Raw genomic sequence first — 20,780 nt, 5'->3', positions numbered from 1 at the left:
TTGGTAACATCTCATGAGTCATGACGCACTCTATTATGTAATATTTGGATACACATAGTACTATTTCAACCAATGAACCTTCTTTAGTCACTATATATCTCAGTGTTAGCTCAAATGTCTTAGTTACGAACTATTCTTGGTAGTGGATATTGAAAAAAAATATACCTCTTTAAGGTCAACGAAAAGGTGCATCACAGTATATAAGCAGAAGGTATCCTCCAGCTTTGTTCCACAGCTGAGATAGTTGAGTTTTATTTACTGATCAATAACTTCTCATAATAATGAAGACTCTGGCATTTCTCTTTCTCCTGTCTTCTGGCTTTTGGGCTCTTGCTGCCACGGCTGATAGTTATGGTCTAAGCTATGATTACTACAGCGAGACGTGCCCCCAAGCTGAGACTCTGATCGCTGAAACAATGAAGAAAATAGTTAAGAAGGACGTAACAGTTCCTGCGAGGATGATAAGGATGCATTTCCATGATTGCTTTGTGAGGGTAAGTTGTATATATAGATGTCTCAGTACGTAATTGGTTTCTATCAGATAGCTAGTGAGCGTGCAGGTAGTCACTCATGAGTAATTCATCTTGTGTTTAATCATGTAGGGTTGTGATGGATCAATTCTACTGGACTCAACTCCAGGGAATAAAGCAGAAAAGGATGCACCCCCAAACAATCCTAGCCTCAAAGGATTTGAGGTGATTGATAAACTTAAAGCTGTTCTGGAACACCATTGCCCTGGAGTTGTTTCCTGTGCTGATATTCTTGCATATGCAGCTAGAGAATCTGTTTTTCTGGTAAGAAACAATTGTAGCTAGGCCATGATCAGTTTCTTTAATTACTCAGATCGATCGGGTCTGGGTCTCATATAATTCATTCATTCATTCATGGTGCTGTATTCTTCGTTTGTTGATCGATGGATGGAACAATAGTCCGGCAACGGAAAGGTCGAGCACTACAAGATTAGAGGAGGAAGGAAAGACGGAAGAATCTCGAAGGACATCGATGCTCTTAACCACCTCTTACCTCCTACTGCGGAAGTTGACACACTCATACAAGGTTATGCTGCAAAAGGCCTGTCAGTTGAGGATATGGTTACTCTCTCAGGTAATATTAAAACCATGACAGCTGCCAGCAGCTTATATTGTATCAAAAAGCTTGCTTAATTTGATGATGGCTTATGGCTCTCTGCAGCTTTACAAGTAATTGGCTTTAATTTGAATGCTCTTGCTGCGGCTTAATTAATTGCAGGGGGTCATACTGTAGGAGTCTCGCATTGCTCTTCGATTAATGGCAGACAAGACAACTTCAAGAATACCGGAAAGCCTGATCCCACGCTTGACTCCCATCTAGCCTCAATGCTGAGGGGTGAGTGCCGGAGTAGCAAGGGAGCTGACCCCATAGTTGTCATGGACAGATTTACACCGCTCGTCCTGGACAACAAATATTACGTTGGTTTAGTGCAAAACAAAGGGTTGTTCACATCAGACCAAACCTTGCTCACTAATGAACTTACCCGGAAAGAAGTAATGGAGAATGCTTATTACCCAGGTGTTTGGGAGAAGAAGTTTGTTGCTTCCATGATTAAGATGGGAGAGATAGAGGTCAAAACAGGGAACCAGGGAGAGGTTAGGAAGATGTGTCGCTATGTGAACTACTAATTTCATCAATTAATTCCTTCCTAGCTAGCCAAGGTGCTAGTGCTTAAGCTAAAGGTTTGTAATATGGGTTGCTGTTGGTGAAAGTGGGCATGTCGTATATATGTTCTTCGGGGGATGTAGAAGAGTAGAAGGATTCCCAGACTTTGGAATAATAATAAAGGGAAATTCTTGGAGGAGTCATCAGGAAACAATAATTGTTTCGTTTCTTGACAATAAGTTGTAATTAGTTAATTTCTCAGAGTGATATATATTATTATATTGTCGTTGGATTGTGTTGTGCATCTAATAATTACACTTTTGAATGAAACATCTACTGGTTTTACTTAAATGGGGGCAGGGTGACGATAATCCATAGTAAGTAACTAGACCATTGGGTCAAACAGGCTCCCATAGCATCCCACCCAAAGAACCATTCAATAAAAAAAAAGCTTAAGTTATTAGATGAGGTCTCCGAATAGGTTTTTATTCTTTAACACAAGAATCTAAGTGATTTATCATAGTGGTTCGCATAATAGGAATTAAATGATGTCCGTGCCTTTTTTTTCTTTTTTTGTATATAAGAAAGTGGGTTTGAATGTAAGATCATCAGCCATTTTGTGCAAAGAATGCTAAAGTAAGTCTACATCCGATTTAATGTTTGAAAAAAATAATACCCCCCAAAAAACTGCTTTTCCCTTGGGCCAACTAGTTCAATTCTCTAGGTTAGATGCTCAACCTAATAAGTCATCTATTACCATATACTAAAAAAATTGGGCCACCTCAACAGATCTCTCCTTTTTTCCTTTCTCATTGAGTGACATATCCTTCATCTATTTACCCTTCTTAGGTCTCTCATATATAGCCACCTCATAAGGCTCTCCCCCTCCTTTTTCCAATCCCACTTCATTCTACAGTCACACCTATTCACTATTTAGAATCATGATGGAGAAGGAAAATATTCAGAAACTCCCCCCTTTGCTATGGAAACCTCTTTTTTCCACTGTCTCAAACTCCAACAAGATTTGTTTCCTTCTCAGTCCATTATTTTATCTCTTTCCATTCTCTTACCTCCATACAAGGACGAATTTAATAGGTTTCTATTTTGCAATGAAAACAAAATAAGTTCTGTTCCATTTTTATATTCTGAAGAAATGTTTTCATATTTTTAAATTCCATTTTTTGAAGTGATAAGGCACTTTCATTTCAACTAGCAAAAGGATTACATCTCATCTAGAATTAAAGACTTAATAAAATTAATAAGCATTATAGACCATGTCATAGGGCGAGGATGCCTAACCACAGAATGGGCCACCCTGTTGTAGGATGGATGGGTGAGTGAGCACAGAGAAAGGGAACTCCCGTAGCAATTTAGAACTGACGTGTGCCATTTCCACGTTCGAGGGTCCGAGTTAGAGGAGATAGTCTTGACTGCCAGCTCTGAATCACTTTCAACAATGAACTTCTGGAGTGACAGGCTTTTTGCTAATCCAGAAGCCCCTCCGGCATTTCTATGATTTCTGCTTCAAGTATACTTTGCATCTGAATTTCCAAATGTACCACGTACATTGTCAAGATTCCTCTTGTGAGCAAACTTATGTAATCGAGTCCACTGGTCTCTTGGCCATCCATTCTTACCCACTCCTTAAAACAATTAAAAATGGGGTCCTCTATTGTCATTGTAGTCTATTCTGATTCCCAGAGTCACTAGTTAGATTGAGAGAACTCGCGGGCAACTAAAGAACAAGTCATCAACGGTGTCCTCTATTGTCGCTTTTGAACAAGTCATCATTAGGGTCAAAGTGAGTAGTCCTTCTAGCCAATTCAGAGCAAGTGGGTAGGGATTAGGGGTGCTCATGATTTGGTTAATCTAACTGTGGGCTGATTTTTTAAACCAAATTGGGGTTAAAACTGAACCGAAGCCAATTGGTTAACCAGTTGACCGGTTTGGTTCATCAAAATTTTGATTTTTTATTAATTAAAATATTTATTATAGAAAAATATATAAATATATAATATTATATTTTAAATTATATTATAAAAATATATATTTATATATAATGCATATTTATTAATTTATAGTGTATAGAAAATAATGTATATATGTATGTATATATGTATACTGGTCGAAACCGAACTGATACATACCTTCGATTTTTTTAAATATTGAACCAAAACCGAATTGACCAATTTAGTTAACCGAATTTTTGGTTCGAATTTGATCGATTCTGTTTTTTGGTTTTTTTTACTCACCCCTAGGAGGGATCCCTTACAACATTGCCACAAAAATATCTTAACCCATGGTATAAATCATTTTAGCTCTCCAGAAAATTTTCTGGCATAGCCTATGACATAACCACTCAGCATTCGAAGTATCACAAGTATCTTGGCACAAAATCTTATACCCTGAATTGCAGGTGTATTTCCCATGTGGGGTGAGAGTCCACACTAGTATGTCATCGTGTAAAAATCATTAGTTGGGAGCCGAATTGCCTTAATGGCTCTAACAGCCTCTTCATTTAGGTACAAGTCCCAATCACCATCTTGTTGACTTATGAGCATTGAGACTTTGTTGCAAGTTAGTTGCCAATTTTCTGGTTTATTTGTTGATTTGTCCAATTGGTAACTATGGATCATCAAAGATGTTCAGCTTCCAAATGTTGGAAGCTAGCCATCTGCAACCTTTAGCAAGATTGGATCTACACTCTCTAAAAGGCTGACCCATAAACCCAGAGTGCATCTTCTTCTTTAAGAAATCTCCAAGCTAGCTTTAAGATTAAGGCCTTTTTCATTAGCGCTGGTTTTTTGAACCCGAGTCCTCCCTTCTCCATTGGTGTTGTGAATGATTCCCAGCTTTAATTTCAGATAAATGGGTTTTTTCTTAATGGATCAACCCCACCAAATATCCCTACAAGTGGCCAAGATATCCTTGTACATTGATTTGTGCAAATTGTATGTTGCTATTTGATATAGAAGCATGGCCATCAAAGTCGATTTGATAAGAACAGTGTTCCCTACATGTGATAAAACCTCAACTTCCAACCATTCAGCATTCTTTTAATTTTGTCAACAATGAATTACCAAGTGGAGATCCTCTTGTTTGCCTCCAGAACTGGTCCTCCTAAATAAGGATACGTTTTTAACATGTCCATGCCTAGAAAGTCCTTGATGGAGGTTTTGAGCTGGTCACAAATATATTTTCTGAAGTAAATAGATGATTTATCAAAATTAATAAGTTTCTTGACCAACAACAGGATTGTTCAAGAATGAGTTTTAATCTTTGCACCTCTATGATATCAGCTACTCCAAAAACCAACAAATCATCATCAAATAGTAAATGGTTCAGCCTTACCCCAGAACTATTAAACTTGAAACCTGTAAAAGCAGAACTTTTCTGGATTTTCCTTTCTTATTATTTTCATTCATTGAGGAGTCAGATACATATATACAAACTCAAACCTATCTTTCCTATCTCAACTATACAAGATAAGGATTAGAAGAGAACGGAGACTCCTAGTCCGAATTCGATTCAGCGGAGTCTCCTAATCCCGGAGACTCCTAATTCAATCCTAACAAAACCTTTTAAATGTCCATCCTTTAGAGCATGGGAAAACATCCGTGAGAGAATTTCAAGATAAAATGATGAATAAGCATGGGGATAGCGAGCGCTCCTGCCTCAATCCTCTTTATCGAACAAATGGTATGTTGGGGTGCCATTAATAATATAACTCTCATGGAGCTGGCTTCTATACAAGAATGGATTAAAGTAATGACCTCATCAGAGAAACCCAAAAGTTTCATATAGTGGGGTAGGAAGAGCCATTTGACGCGATCATAATCCTTTGCAAGGTAAATCTTCAACAAAAAGAAACCCATGCTTTTTGAGTTCTTGTTCATAGAATGGATTATTTCTCTTCCAATGATGATATTATCAACAATTTGCCTTCTCAGTGTAAATGCATTTTGGTAGACAAAAATGAAATGATGGAGAAAATGTTTTAGTCTACATGCAATCACTTTTGCAACAATTTTGTATGTTATATTAGAGAGTCCAACTGGCCTGAAGTCAGATGCCCTCTCTACATTGTTTTTTTTTTTTTTTTTGAATTAAAACGGTGTGTGCCTGTGACAGATTTTAGAGAGGGTAGATCCATAAGTAGGCCACTGATGAATTCACAGAGCTCATTGTCAACCACATTCCACCCGTTTCAATAAAACATATCATGAAGACCATCCGGCCTAGGTGCCTTCAAAGGGGCCATACCGAAAGGTGTCTGTTTTTACATTCTATTGTGCCTATATTTTGGTCATTTTTATTTTTTCCCATTTTCTTGCATTAGGCTTCTATTGTTCCAAGGTATGGTTACGAATGTTATTGGGTTTTCCTCCTCATGAGTGGGACCCACAAGTAAATAAAGGAAAACAAAAGTAAAAAGTTCCAAAAGACAAAAAAGAAGCAAATTAAAGAGAAAGGTGGCTTTTGTTTTTGTCTTGTCTCTCAAGCCAATAAGTCTTTTGGGTTAGACAAGCCAATAAGTCTTTTGGGTCTCAACAAATCGTGTTAAGCTTTTCTACGTCTTCTATTCTCCAAGAAATTTTGGAGGAAGAAAAAGGTTTGGAAGAGAGGTTTTTGACATGGGACAGGAAGAAAATACAAGGGTTGTAGAAGAAAGAAGGAATCCTACAACATTTCTTGGCTCTCTCTCTCTCTCTCTCTCTTTTGCTTTCTTATTGATGAGGTTGTGAACTTGATGTTTTCATCTATTCGTAACTAGATAGAACTTGTTGTACTCTACTATTTGGTTAATAGTGGAAATTGTGAACTTTAGTCCTGTGATTTTTACCCTCACATTGAGGGGTTTTCCACGTAAATCCTGACGTCTTTGTTATTGTTTGCATTGTGTTTGTTAAATTTCTTCTATATATTATTACTTGCTATTTGCTTGTTAATCTCTTTGATTTGTACAAGTACAAAAGGGTTTGTTTCTTTAACAAAGTGGTATCAGAGCAAGGTTCTTGTACAAATCATGGAAGGAAGATTGGTTAGGATGATTTCATTGAATGGAAGCAATTAGTCTCTTTGGAAATCAAAGATGAAGGATATGTTGCTTTCTAAAGACTTTTATGCACCATTAAAAGGTGAATAAGACAATCCCAAGGATATGTCAAGTGACCAATGGAAATTCTTAACTTGAAAGCCATTGCATGTATCCGACAATGGTTGGATGCTAGTATTTATCATCTTGTGGATGAAACATTAACCGTTCTACTTTGGAACAAATTGGAAGAGCTGGAGAAGAAAATCGTTAGCAAAAAGGCTTTCTTAATAAGAGATCTCATAAGTTTGAAGTACAAGGAGGGTTCATCCATTACCGAATACTTGAACCAAATGCAAAATGTTGTACATCAGTTGGCTTCAATGAAAATGATGTTGGATGATGAGCTTCAATCCTTATTGTTACTTAGTTCATTATCAGAAAGTTGGGAGAACTTGTGGTGTCTTTTAGCAATTCTGAACCTAAAGAAAAGTGACAATGAGCATAGTAAGAAGTAGTTTTCTCAATGAAGAAATAAGAAGAAAATCATTGGACACTAACAAATCAAATGCAATTCTTACAAAAAGTTGGGGTAAAAGTCAAAGTCAAGGTCTAAACAACTGTGACAAGTCTAGAGGTAAATCCAAGTCAAGAAAGGATATCACTTTCTATTATTGCAATAAGTCAGAACACTTCAAGAGAGAACACACAAAATTAAAAGGTAACAAAAAGAAGAAAAATGAGAAAAGAAAGAAGAAAATGAAACATTGATTGCAATTGTTTTAGATGGCAAGATTATGATTTTTGTAGATTGTGAAGAGTCTTATTTTAGCCTTACATGCCAAGACATAGATTTGATCATTGACACCAGTGCTTTATACAACGCTACTCCACACAAGGAATTTTTTGCTACTTACTAATTAGGTGATTTTGGTGTTGTAAGAATGGGTAACGGTTACACATAAAAAATTGTGGGGTAGGTGATTTACAGAGAAAGACCGATGTTGGTTGTAGATTGGTTTTCAAGGATGTGAGATATATACTAGATCTTCACTTCAACATAATTTCTACAGGAAAATTAGATGAAAAAGGCTACAACAACAATTTTGGTGAAGGAAAATGAAAACTCACCAAAGGATTTCCTGTAATGGTAAATGGGTGAAGTTGTTGTACTCTTTACAAAATGAAAGCTCAATTATGCAAGAGGCAACTGAATGTTATAGAAAATGACTCCTCCAACTTATGCCATAAGTGGCTTGGTCACGTGAGTAAAAAAGAATTTCAAGTTTTTGCAAAGAAACAACTCCTCCTTAGCTTGAAAGGTATGCATTTAGACTCGTGTGTTCATTATTTTTTTAGCAAACAACATAGTATTTCTTTTCAGAAAACCCTCATCATAGAAAGCAAAATGTTTTAGAATTTGTTCATTTTGATGTATGTGACATAAAAGCCAAGTCTCTTTGCGGTATCTCTTATTTTGTTACATTCATTGATGATACATTTAAAAAACTATCAGTATATAACATGAACCATAAAAATGAGGTCTTGAAGATATTTAAATATTTTCATGATAGAGTTGAAAGGGAAACAAGATAACTCTTTAAATGCATTCATACAGATAATGGAGGTGAGTACGTTGGCCCATTTGAGGGATATTGCAAAAACCATGGTATTCGGCATGAACATTCCATTCTCAAGACACTAATGTACAAAATATTGGTATGGCTAAACAGATGATCTGCACCATCGAGGAAAGAGTTAGGTGTATGCTTTCATATGCTAAATAATATTTTTGAGGAGAGGCAATGCATACTGAAAGGCATTTGTGCATGAAAATGTGTGGACAGGGAGAGATGTCTTATATGACCACCTACGGATGTTTGGTTGTAAGGAATTTGTGCATATTCCCAAAGATGAAAGGTCCAAGTTTGATGGAAAGTATAAAGAATGCATTTTCTTAGGTTATGAAAATGAATATTTTATGTACAGTCTATGGGATCTAATTGACAAAAAGCTAATAAGAAGTAGAGATGTGATCTTTCTTGAAGACCACGCATTTGAGCTTGAGAACATTACAAATTCTCAATCAAAGACTAAAAGCTTTATTGATTTGAATCTGATTCCTTCCTCTGTTGTGCATGGTGAAAATAAAGAACATTTACAAGATAATGTGATTGATGATCATAATGCTTCAAGTGGTAACTTAGGTAATGTTGATCATGAAGAAAATGGGGAGCAACTCGTACAAGTTCCTCAATTACCATAAGAGCAATATCAAGTTCAAGAAGAATCATAACTAAGAAGGTCTACTAAGGAACGAGTGCCATCAAAGAAATATCTCCTCATGACTATGTTATGCTCAATGATGCAGGTGAACCACGGTTTTATGAGGAAGTTGTAGAAAGTCAAGAAAAAGAAAAATGGTTGAAGATGTCATTAATCAGAGTAGTGTTGGGCCTATTAGCAAGTATGAATTTAGAGGTTGATAGTTTGATGTCAAAACAATATTTCTTCATGATTATTTAGAAGAAGACATCTACATGGAGCAACTGGAAGGATTTGAAGTTAAGGAAAAAACACATGGTTTGAAAGCTAAGAAAAATCTTGTACAAGTTAAAACATACACCTAGGAAATGGTATAAGAAATTTGAGTCCTTCATGATGGACAATGAGTACAAGAAAATAGCTACAGATCAGTGTGTATTCACTCAATAATTTTTTTAATGATGATTTTATTATTCTCTGAGGATATATTGACTGTTTGATTGTTGGGCATGATCAACAAGTTGAATGAGTTAAGCAAATGTTTTGCTATGAAAGACTTGGATTTAGCATAACAAATATTGAGAATGCAAATCTCTCGTGTTAGGAAAGTTGATAAGCTATGGCTATCATAATAAATAGGGATGGAAATCTTGACCCCAACCCATTTGACCCACCCATACCCACCCAATCTATTGGTGAGTCAATATGGGTCCAGTAACCCATTAGGGTTAGTGGAAAAGGGTCAGGCTGGATTAGGTCGAGGGTACACATTAGGGTCAGAATGGGTTGGGTCGTGCAGGTCAAGATGGGTTGGATCAAAGTTAGCTCAATCTATGCTCGCCAAATCTCAAAAAAAAAAAGAAAAAAAAACAGCAATTGTAGTTACTTGAACTCAAACCTCCTAACACATTTACATCTCTTGATGTATTCATCTAGCTGTAACTAGAAAGACATTGTTGTACCCTACTATTTGGTTGATAGTGGAAGTTGTGAACTACAGTCCCCTTGTTTTTATCCTCACATTGAGGGGTTTTTCACATAAATCTTGTTGTCTTTGTTATTGTTTGCATTGTGTTTGTTAAATTGCTTCTATATATTGTTGCTTGCTATTTGCTTGTTAATCTCTTTGATTTGCACAAGGAAGTACAAAGGGTTTTGTTTCCCTAACAAATGTTACGCTTAAAGAAGGATATGGATGTCACATATCATCCATCATTATCCTTTACCAAGTATGACAACTTTTCTTTCCATTAATTTTGAAGGTTTTTTCCTTAGTTTTAAGATTCTCATAATTGTATGTGTGTGTGTTTTATATTTTCATCTCAGTTTTCAATAAAAATAAGATGGAAAGAAAGTTTTGATTTGAACATAATGTCTATATAGCTTTTCTGGCTAGTTACATGTTGAAAATAGCCAAAAAAGATGATGTCAATATGCTCTAGGTTACGTAGACCCATTTTTCACAGGTAAGTGAAGAAGACAATAAAAACCAATAAACCATTGCCCATTTTTTATTGATTTGCATTCAGCACTCGGCCGATATGGATTCTATTAATGCAATTTATCACCACATGGCACCAAATGCTCCTTACCCTATTAAAAGATTACTTATAATACTTAATCCATTTAAAGACCATTAAATATATAATGTTAAAGAACATTGGATAATGATTTACCTTATTAATTATGTTATTCTCTTAATTTAAAAAGAGTAAAATTACATCTATTATAAATATGAACTTCATATTTATTCCTTTGTGTGTGTGTGTATATATATATTAGGAGTGCATAAATCAATAGCTTAGCATGAGAATCAATTGATGGTGGTTTAGTTGGCAAGTTCTCTGGCTAGTTGTAGTAGAGACCTAGGATTAATTCCTAATACCACCAAGATTGGGGGTTAAGGGTTTAAGGGATGGGTTATTCATAAGTCTGTATTTTGATGCCTTAAGGGCATCATTTCAGGGGTATTTTAGACCTTAGACTAGCTAATCTATACCCTTTTTTCAGTTAAAATCAGTATTGTGACCTCTAAGGGTCCCTGTGCAAATTCTGGGTAAAAATTGGAAAAATTACAGAGTTTCATACAGATTTTGGGAAGCTGGTGCAAAGTCCAACTGAGAAAAGGGGTATTTCTATGAAAAACTGAGTATAGGAGGGAATCTCCTATATGCTAAACCCATATAGGCGCCTTTCCTATGAAATAACTCTCTCTTCAAAGCCCTAGGTGCCTCCCCACTCATTCTCTTCACCTCTAACAAACCCTACCCGCCCATAAATGCTAAATCTCCATCATCCACTCCTCCCTAACATCTAATCTCAACAATCCAAGCCTTAGCAACCTCTCATACCCTTAGATCTTTCCCTAGACAGCATCCTAGCCTTACACCCCACTCCTTAAACCTTAACCAATCACCTTAGGGTGTCACATCACACCAACCAATCACATTTCTCTAGCTCTAGGCGCCCAAATCTACTCCCTTCATTCTAGGTGCCCAAATCTCAATCCTACATAATATTGGGCACCCTCTCCTTCTCTTCTCAGCCTTAGGATCAACTTAGAACAATCCTAACACTCCATTCTCAACCCTAGGGCACCCATATTTTTGTAAAAAAAAAGCCCAATTTCTGCCCCTCTCTTTCTCTTTAATCCCAGTTTTATCCATCATTCTCTATAAAAAGGACCCCAAGGGCCATGGAGAAGGGGTATGTTAATTCACCCAATTCACAAGGCTAAGGTTTCTTGAGGAGTTCAAGGGTTGTAGAAAGAAATGATAACTAGATCTTGTTAGGAGGGGTTCTTGTAAGCAGTCCATCCAATCTGCAACTACCACCACTGGATTTGATCAACCATTCGTTTCATTTTCTTTATTTTCTTTTATGTTATTTTTATTCTGGCAATCTTTTACATTTAATTTCTACTGGATTCTGCCCCCAGGTAAGATGGAAGGTTGTTCTTGAGAAGTTCAAGGATAGAGGAAGAGGAGAACACCAAGCAAGAGGAGGGGTTCCTGCTTGCAGTTAACCTAGCCACTACTACCACCTCTGGATCTGGATCCCAACCAGCTTCCCATAGTTTTAGATTTACTTTTTACGCGTGTTTTTATTTTCTATTCTTTAATTTATAGTTTTTATTTTATTTCTACAATTTATTTTTATCAAATTTAATTATTGTCTTCCTTTCTGCAGATCTGAAATTTGGCCAGATAATACAGAAGGCTCGGCTCGAGGAGTTCGAGGGTCAAAGGATAGATCCGAAGGCTGCTACCTTTGACCAAGTTGTAGATTTTTTATTTAGTTTATTTATTTATGTTATTTATTTATTTTTCTGCAATTTTCACTTTCAACATTGTTAGAATTTTATTTTAATGGATTCCAGTTCAGTTAATTAAATTTTGTGTTTCTACAATCTCAAATTTTGTTATTTTGTTTGGATTGAAGTACGTAACAAATTTTCCCTCACTTCCCTATGGATACGACCCCTTTCTCACCACTAATTGCATTTTGTAGTTATTTTGAGAATTAGAAAATTTATAAATATTGAAATCGGTGTTCCAAAGTGGTTAACGACACGCTTTTGAACACACCAAGTTTTTGGCGCCATTTCCAGGGAAGCAACGGAGAAAAAATTTTTATTTGCTTTGTTTGGATCTGTTTCACTATTTTTTTTGTTTGATTACTTGATCTATAATCATATTTTAATTCTTGTTTCTCTTTGATTTTGCAGGATGTAATAGTTAAAGGTGGGGTACCGGAGCATTGCCAAACTACTAAAGAAAAGAGAAGAGAAGAGAAACAGGGATTGTGATTAAGGTGTAGTTGTCCCAATTTAATCCTATTTTTTAGGATTTTAGGATTGTTAGGTTCTGTTTTTTCTTTATTTTTAGATTAGAAACTCATTTCATTTCTTGGATTTTTGTTGCTACATACTCTTATTTTTTTATTTAATATTTAATCCTTAGAGTAGCGATCTCCCTTGTTAGTATTTATTTTTGTAGTTGTTAATTGTTTTTTTTTAGCATAATTAATCCTTTTATTTTCTATTTGCCATAATTATTTGTTGCTTTACTTAATTTCCCCTTTAATTAATTAGTAATTTAATTGAGTAATTAATTGTTAATTAGGAAATTATTAAAATTTTTGACTTTGAGTTTAAATTTCAAATTTTGAATTTGAATTTGAAGTTGAATTTGAATTTGAATTTAAATTTCAAATTTTGAATTTCAAAAAAATCAATATTTTAAAATTTTTGCATTTGCTTTCCAACATTTAGGGTTTGATATGTTCTAGACCATGCATCATATAGGATTATTTAATTGCTGAAATTATCCTGTTAGTTGTTAATGTGTTAGGGTTTTTCATTTTTAATTGCTTCATTTGCTGAATTAGTTTGTTTTATTATTTTATGTTAAATTGCTGAATTGCATATTAGAGATAATTGTTCATGCATTGCAATTAGTTACATTTATTTTGTTTATTGTGTTTTTCTATTGATCCATTTAAGGGCAATCCAATTTAAATAAAATAAGGTGGGGATTTTATCACCCTTCCTTGGCCCAAAAACCACCACCCTTTCACGTGCGGTTCACCCTAAACCTTAATTTAAAATTTGGATAGCAAGATTATTTAGGGGGACTCACACATTTGGTTCAAAAGTATTGAATTTTAGGGAAGCTTGTGATTACTTTCCATAACCAGCAATTGGTGTCTAAGGAAAGAGGTTAACCAGCTAAGCCTAAGCGGGTTTTGTGGTTACTTAAGAGGATTCACATTGGTTGAACCACTAGTTTAGGAAACCTTAGTTTAGCCCCTAGGTCGTGTATTTTACTTGTTTGTGCTTAATTAAAAAGAAATCAAAACAAAACAAAATGAATTCAATGGTCGGAATTTGTGGAATGAGAAACAACTTCCAACCTAAGCTATGGATAGATTGGAACCATGTGTTTCAACAACTAGATAAGATTAATGAGATAGCTCAAAATCTTGATCAATTCTTCAACTATAACCAGCAATCGGGCCCATCTACACCTTATCTTGAAGTTTGTTCCATTTGCGCCAGCCCAACCCACCAAGTTGATGATTGTCCAACGGCGGCCCAGTTTCTACTGTTTATTCGAGAATAGGCTCAGGCAACCCAGAGTTTCTCGAGGCCTAATAATGACCCATTTTCAAATACTTACAACCCTGGGTGGAGAAATCACCCTAACTTTTCTTGAAGGACACATCAACCTAACACACAGTCCCAGTAGTACTATCCATTTAACTCCATGGCCCAGCAATTTCAAAGGCCACAAGTGCAGAGCCAATTCTATAAGACTTAACCTAGGAACCAACCAATCCAACCTTATCAAGTTTACCCACAATTTCCTTAGATCAGTATAGTTGATGACAAATTCATGTAGTTTTAGTAGCTAATTCTAACTTAGTAGCAGCCCATCGCTAGATTAGAGAACCAAATAGGACAGCTAACCAAAGCCAATGTGAGGAGAGAAGTAGGACAACTACCGAGTCAACTGGTTACGGATCCTAGAAATCAGTCATCGGGTTATCCTCCACAGCAGGTTCAGAAGTAGGACACCTCCTACGAACCCTCGGTTTGAAAATGCCAATGCTATTATGGCCTTAAGGAGTGGGAGGATTCTAGAGGACTCGTATGAGAAAAAGAAATTTGAAAACATCAATGAAGAATAAAAGGAGCAAGAAGACCATAAGTTGGGGGGTGGAGAAAAAGGAAAGAACAATTTAGAAAAGCCTATAGTTAACCGACCTGTAATTCCCTTTTCAACCACATTCATAGTCGGGCCATTGTGAAAGATGAAAGAAACTCGCAATGAGGAAATCAGGGAGTTATTCAAGCAAGTCCATATTAACACCCCTATCCTTGACACAATACAACATGTCCCGGCCTATGCCAAGTTCTTGAAAGAGCTGAGTACTGAAAAGAGGGAGCCACGATTGGCCCCATAAAAAATGATGCTCTAGGCAGATGTTAGTGTGGTTCTCCTAAATCAACTCCCCCGGAAAATGAAAGACCCTAGTGCTCCTCTAATAAGTTGTCATCTTTGGAATCACTTTTGATCGGGCCCTATTGGATATTGGGGCTAGTGTAAATCAGATCCCCTCTATTATTTATGAAAGGTTCAGGATTGGCAAGTTAAAACCTACTCCAGTAATTCTGCAATCATCAATCATTCAGTCAATACTCCTTGAGGTGTTATTGAGGACATCATTGTCAGAGTAGAGGATTGTTACTTCCTAGTGGATTTGATCGTCCTAGACATGACCCCAACTAAGGAATTGAACCATAACCCAATAATCTTAGGACGTCCATTTCTACCAACGGCCAATGCAAACACTAACTATAAGTCGGGAGAAATGGACATTTCATTTGGGGAGCAGAAATTCCGATTAAATGTATTTAGTGCCACTAAGTATCCAAGCCTAAGGGAAGATGAGTTCAATGTAGGGGTAGTGGACACTATCTACCCTTTGGTTAGCCCAATCTAAGCCCTGTCTATGTAAAGAATAAAGTGAGTCTGGAAGTATTGATGTGAGAAGTGAGTGAATGTGTCTAGCTGAAAACGTTAAATTTAGCGCTAGTTTAGAAACAACCCAACGTAATTTTCAGTTGTTTTTGTTTTTAAGATTAGAGTTTTTGTTTCTTTTCTTGATTCAAGACTAGTTGGTAGACCTTGAACCCCTTGGGAAAACCCTCATAATTGTTCCCTTTGGCCCAAGTCCCTTTGCAACATTCTAGTCATGCCATTAGGGACAATGGCACTTAAGTTGGGGGGTGAGGAAAGATATAGAAAAATTGAAAAAAAATAATATTAATAAGAGCTAAGCCTTTAGAAATGTAGAACTAAAAATTTTATTGTCAAATTTTTAAGTTTTTCCATTAAAAGAAATTCCCAAACAAAAAAAAGTTAAGGAAACTGATAAAAGAATATTGAATTTTGTAGAAATTGGTAGCAAGTGATAGGAGTCAAAATTGGTATTATTTGAATATTGTCGGAACCGTATAGAAATTGAAAAATACTCCCAAGTTTGCCTCCGGTAGGATAAGAAGAGAAAGATTAAGAAATTAGACAAAAATTCTTTAAGTCATTAGAGACATTGGACTACCTTGAACAGTGTTCGCCAAAAAAAAAAATAGAATAAAAGGTCAATAGACACCTTGGACTTAGTAACCGGGTCTCTTCACCTAAGTCAAGTATCGAGATTCGCATCAAACAGAAAAGGAAATTCCAAAGACAATCGCTTAGCACTTAGTAACTGGGTCTCTTCACCTAAGGCAAGTGTCAAGATTCGCGTTAAACGGTGGAAGGTAGTAATAAAAATAAGTGTGTGTCTCAAAGTTCAAGGATAGAAATCCATTGTCAGAAATATTAAGAAGAATACTTGTTCAATTTTGAAATGAATCTCAGATTTTTGTGACAAACTACAAATGGAAGAATACAAGATTTTTAAGCTAAGTTTATGAAATATTCAAAGCAAGACAATTTTATCCCTTAAGCCCAATACTGGTCTATAAAAAGTTTGAGTATTCTAGAATCAGGATACTTGGCTGATTTTGTCAAGAATGTGGGAATGACTTCTTTTTATACTCAATAGGATTTTAAGGCTGCATTGCTAAGGGACTAGTAATGGTTAAGCTGGGGGGTGTGGTAACTCTGTATTTTGATGCCTTAAAGGCATTATTTCTGGGGTATTTTAGACCTTAGACTAGCTAGTTTGTACCCATTTTTTGGTTAAATTCAATATTGTGACCTATGAGGATCCCTATGCAAATTCTAGGTAAAAACTAGGAAAATTACAGAGTTTCCTATAGGTTTTGGGAAGTTTGTGCAAATTCCAGTTGAGAGAGGGGGTGTTTCTATGAAATATTGAGCACAAGAGGGCGCCTCCTATCTGCTAAACCCAAATAGGCGCCTTTCTTGTGAGATAACTCTCTCTTTGAAGCCCTAGGCGCCTCCCCGCTCATTATTTTCACCTCTAACAAACCCTAGCCACCCCTAATTGCTAAATATTCACCTTCCACTCCTCCCTAACATCTAATCTCAACCATCCAAGCCTTAGCAACCTCTTATAGCCTTAGATCTCTCCCTAGACAACATCCTAGCCTTACACCTCACTCCTTAAATCTTAACTAACCACCTTAGGGTGCCACACCACACCAACCAATCACATTTCTTTAGCTCTAAGCGCCCAAATCCACTCCCTCCATTCTAGGCATCCAAATCTCAACCCTACATAATATTGGGTACCCTCTCTTCTTCTCAGCCTTAGGATCACCTTAGAACAATTCTAACACTCCATTCTCAACCCTAAGGCGCCCATATTTCTACAAAAAAAAAAAAAAACCCAACTGCCAACCCTTTCTTTCTCTCTAATCCCAGTTTTGTCTCCACCCTTTTCTATAAAAAGGACCGCAAGGGCCCTGGAGAAGGGGTTGGTTAATTCACCCAGTTCACAAGACTAATGCTTCTTGAGGAGTTCAAGGGTTGTAGAAAGGAAAGATGCCTAGATCTTGTCAGGAGGGGTTCCTGCAAGCAGTCCAACCAATCTACAACTACTGCCACTAGATTTGACAAACATCATTTTCATTTTCTCTATTTTCTTTTATGTTATTTTTATTCTGGCAATCTTTTACATTTAATTTGTGTTGGATTTTTCCCCCAGGTAAAATGGAAGGTTGTTCTTGAGAAGTTCAAGGGTAGAGGAAGTAGAGAACGCCTAGGCAAGAGGAGGGGTTCTTGCTTGCAGTTCGCCTATCCACTACTGCCACCTCTAGATCCGGATCCCAACCAGTTTTCCATAGTTTTAGATTTACTTTTATGCGTGTTTTTATTTTCCATTCTTTAAATTTTCAACTTTTATTTTATTTTTGCAATTTATTTTTATCAAATTTAATTTTTGACTTCCTTTCTGCAAATCTAAAATTCGGTCAGGTAAGACAGAAGGCCCAACTCGAAGAGTTCGAGGGTCAAAGGATAGATCCGTAGACTACTACCTCTGACCGAATTGCTGATTTTTATTTAGTTTTTTTTTTCTGTTATTTATTTATTTTTCTACAATTTTTACTTTCAGCATTGTTAGAATTTTATTTTAATGGATTTTAGTTCGGTTAATTAAATTTTGTGTTTCTGTAATATCAAATCTTGTTATTTTGTTTGGATTAATGTACGTAACAATTTTTCACTCGTTTCCCTATGGATACGACCCATTTTTCATTTCTTCCTGATACCCCAGTTACTCCCTGTTGTGGACCTATAAAGTCAAAAAATGTGCTTAACATGAGATCAATAACAAAGTTAAAAAAAAAATCAGAATTGAACAAAGATAACCAGAGGCTCACATTAAGTGATTTCTTACTACATTTTATTATTAAACCAAAACAATCAATGAAACAAATATATGTTAAATTAATAAAAAAAGAAAAAAAATTGATTACCTATGGAAAGGAGCAATGGTTTCTTTAGACATTTATAGAAGAAGAAGATTGGTTTACCACTTCACCCCATGTGTTGGGTGAGAGAATTTGGTTTCTAACATTAATTTGGTTCCAAGTTAGGGTTCCTATTTAGAGTTGGCCCTTAACCTAACCCAATTTATGCGGTTTACACCCCTACTTTATTAGAGAGATCAAAAGGGATTAAGATAGATGAATTTAAGGCTCCGTTTGTTTTGTGGGATGATTCATTTTTCTCTCATTTGTTTAGAGGGAAATAGAGGGATGGGATGAGAAAAAAGTGGGATGCAGGATCCCAAAATTGTGGAATTGTGATCGCGCCAAAATAGTGCAACCTCGGTGGAAAAACTCGAGAGCAGCAACGAATCAGCGGTGATAGCGAGATGAACTAGCGATGGTCCCTTCCCCTTGTCTCTCCACTCTCTCTCTCTCTCTCTCTCTCTCTCTCTCTCTCGCTCTCTCTTCCTCTCTTTCTCTCTTCTTCTCCTTTGTTTTCACTTTTGAGCTCCCCTATTACCATCGAACCAGACACTGTTCATTGCCTTCCCCGTTCAAATAGAGGAGGCGACGGTGGCAAGAGAACCAATGTGAGGGGCAGAGGAATGGCGAAAATCCATAAAACAAATCTCCCTCTCTTCGAACAGGGGTGGCAAAGGAATGACAATCTCCTCTCCTAATCTATTCTCCATCTCTCTGCCTCTCCCTCCATCTTCCTCTTCTCTCTTCTCCCTCACATTCTTCTTCTTCCTATTCTTCCCATCTTCCTCCCCATTTCATTTCTTTCTTTCTCTAATCGTCGTTGCAACTCTTGACAGCAGCGATCTACTTTCTCAACCCTCCTATCCTGATCTACTCTCTTGATCTGCTTTCTCCTCTCCCAATCTCCTCGCCTGATCTGCTTTCTCACCATCGGCAATCCGATGAAAAACCAAGTCGTGGCAGTAGTTTTCCTAAAACTAAACAATGAAAAGTTAAATTTTTACACGTTTTCATCCCATCCCACCTCAATTTTTCCACAAGTCAAACAGACCCTAAGAGAAAAAAGAAGAATTTAATGGGAAGAAAAAATGTTACAAATATTAACTATTAAGGAGGGCGGGAGCAATTGGTGGTGGCTTAATTGGTAGTTTTCTGATTTGTTAGAATAGAGACGGGGATGGGCCTCCTCCCTCGTTGTGTAGCCGAATGAAACAAAGAAAAAGGTGGGTGGGTGGTTGAGAGAGAAATACAATTTCCAGTGAGTCTTGGGACAAGAGATAATTAAATGCCTCTCCTCTTTGTCTTTATTATTATTTAACATATTTTCATCTCTCTTTCTCTCTCATCTTGTCATCTCTTAATTAATGCAATTATCCAATTAAATGCGTCTCTTCTTTCTCTTGCATGAAGGGGGTCATACCGTAGGAGTCTCGCATTGCTCTGCGATTAATGGGAGACAAGACAACTTCAAGAATACTGGCAAGCCTGATCCCACGCTTGACCCCCATCTAGCCTCAGTGCTGTAGCAAGGGAGATGACCCCATAGTTGTCATGGACCGATTTACACCGCTTGTTCGGACAACAAAACATTAGGTTGGTTTAGTGCAAAATAAAGGGGGTTATTCACATTATAACATCAGACCAAACCTTGCTCACTAATGAGCTTACCAGGAAAGAAGTAATGGAGAATGCTTATTACCCAGGTGTTTGGGAAAATAAGTTTGCTGCCTCGATGATTAAGATGGGAGAGATAGAGGTCAAAACAGGGAACCAGGGAGAGGTTAGGAAGATGTGTCGCCGTGTAAACTACTAATTTCAATTAATTCCTTCTTAGCTAGCTAGGTGCTAGTACTTAATTAAGCTAAAGGTTTGTAATATTGGTTGCTGTGGGTGAAAGCGGGCATGTCGATCCTATGTTCTTCGGGGGATGTAGAAAAGTAGAAGAATTCCCAGAATTTGGAATAATAATAAGGGAAATTCTTGGGGCAGTCGTCAAGAAACAATTGTTTCGTTTCTTCACATTAAGTTGTAATTAGTTAATTTCTCTTACTGATATATTGTTCGATTGTGTTGTGCATCTAATAAAGACACTTTTGAATGAAACATCTATTGATTTTATTTTTTTTTTAATTTCTTTTTTCAAAAATTGGTATATATTATTATTATTATTATTATTATTATTATTAATAAAAAAAGGGATCCGACAAAAGAACTTAATATGAGGCATATCATATCAAAATTTTTATCCTTGGGGAGTTGGTTCTGACTTTAATTTATTGATTTTAATTAGATTTCTTTTGACAGTTTTTCTTGCTCCATCGCCTGGAGGACTTAATCTTGCTCTTGTCTCCTAATTCAAGTGATTGTTTGGTCTCTGTAAGCTCTGCTGGGTTA

The 20,780-nt window shown here is 36.5% G+C and overlaps 1 protein-coding gene across 1 annotated transcript; it reads left to right on the top strand.

Moving 5' to 3' along the window:
• Positions 1–228: 228 nt before the first annotated feature.
• Positions 229–1,939, top strand: LOC148876470 (peroxidase 5-like). The gene is made up of 4 exons (XM_088965212.1): positions 229–494; positions 603–794; positions 930–1,104; positions 1,249–1,939. The coding sequence occupies exons 1-4, from the start codon at positions 282–284 to the stop codon at positions 1,656–1,658; spliced, it is 990 nt and encodes a 329-aa protein (XP_088821338.1). The 5' UTR covers positions 229–281; the 3' UTR covers positions 1,659–1,939.
• The last annotated feature ends 18,841 nt before the right edge of the window (positions 1,940–20,780 follow it).

Source organism: Nelumbo lutea, chromosome 1 (genome assembly GCF_056320005.1).
Source record: "Nelumbo lutea isolate HS-2025 chromosome 1, American lotus-T2T, whole genome shotgun sequence".
NCBI classification, from domain to species: Eukaryota; Viridiplantae; Streptophyta; class Magnoliopsida; order Proteales; family Nelumbonaceae; genus Nelumbo; species Nelumbo lutea.
This window is presented reverse-complemented; position numbering and strand designations above follow the sequence as displayed.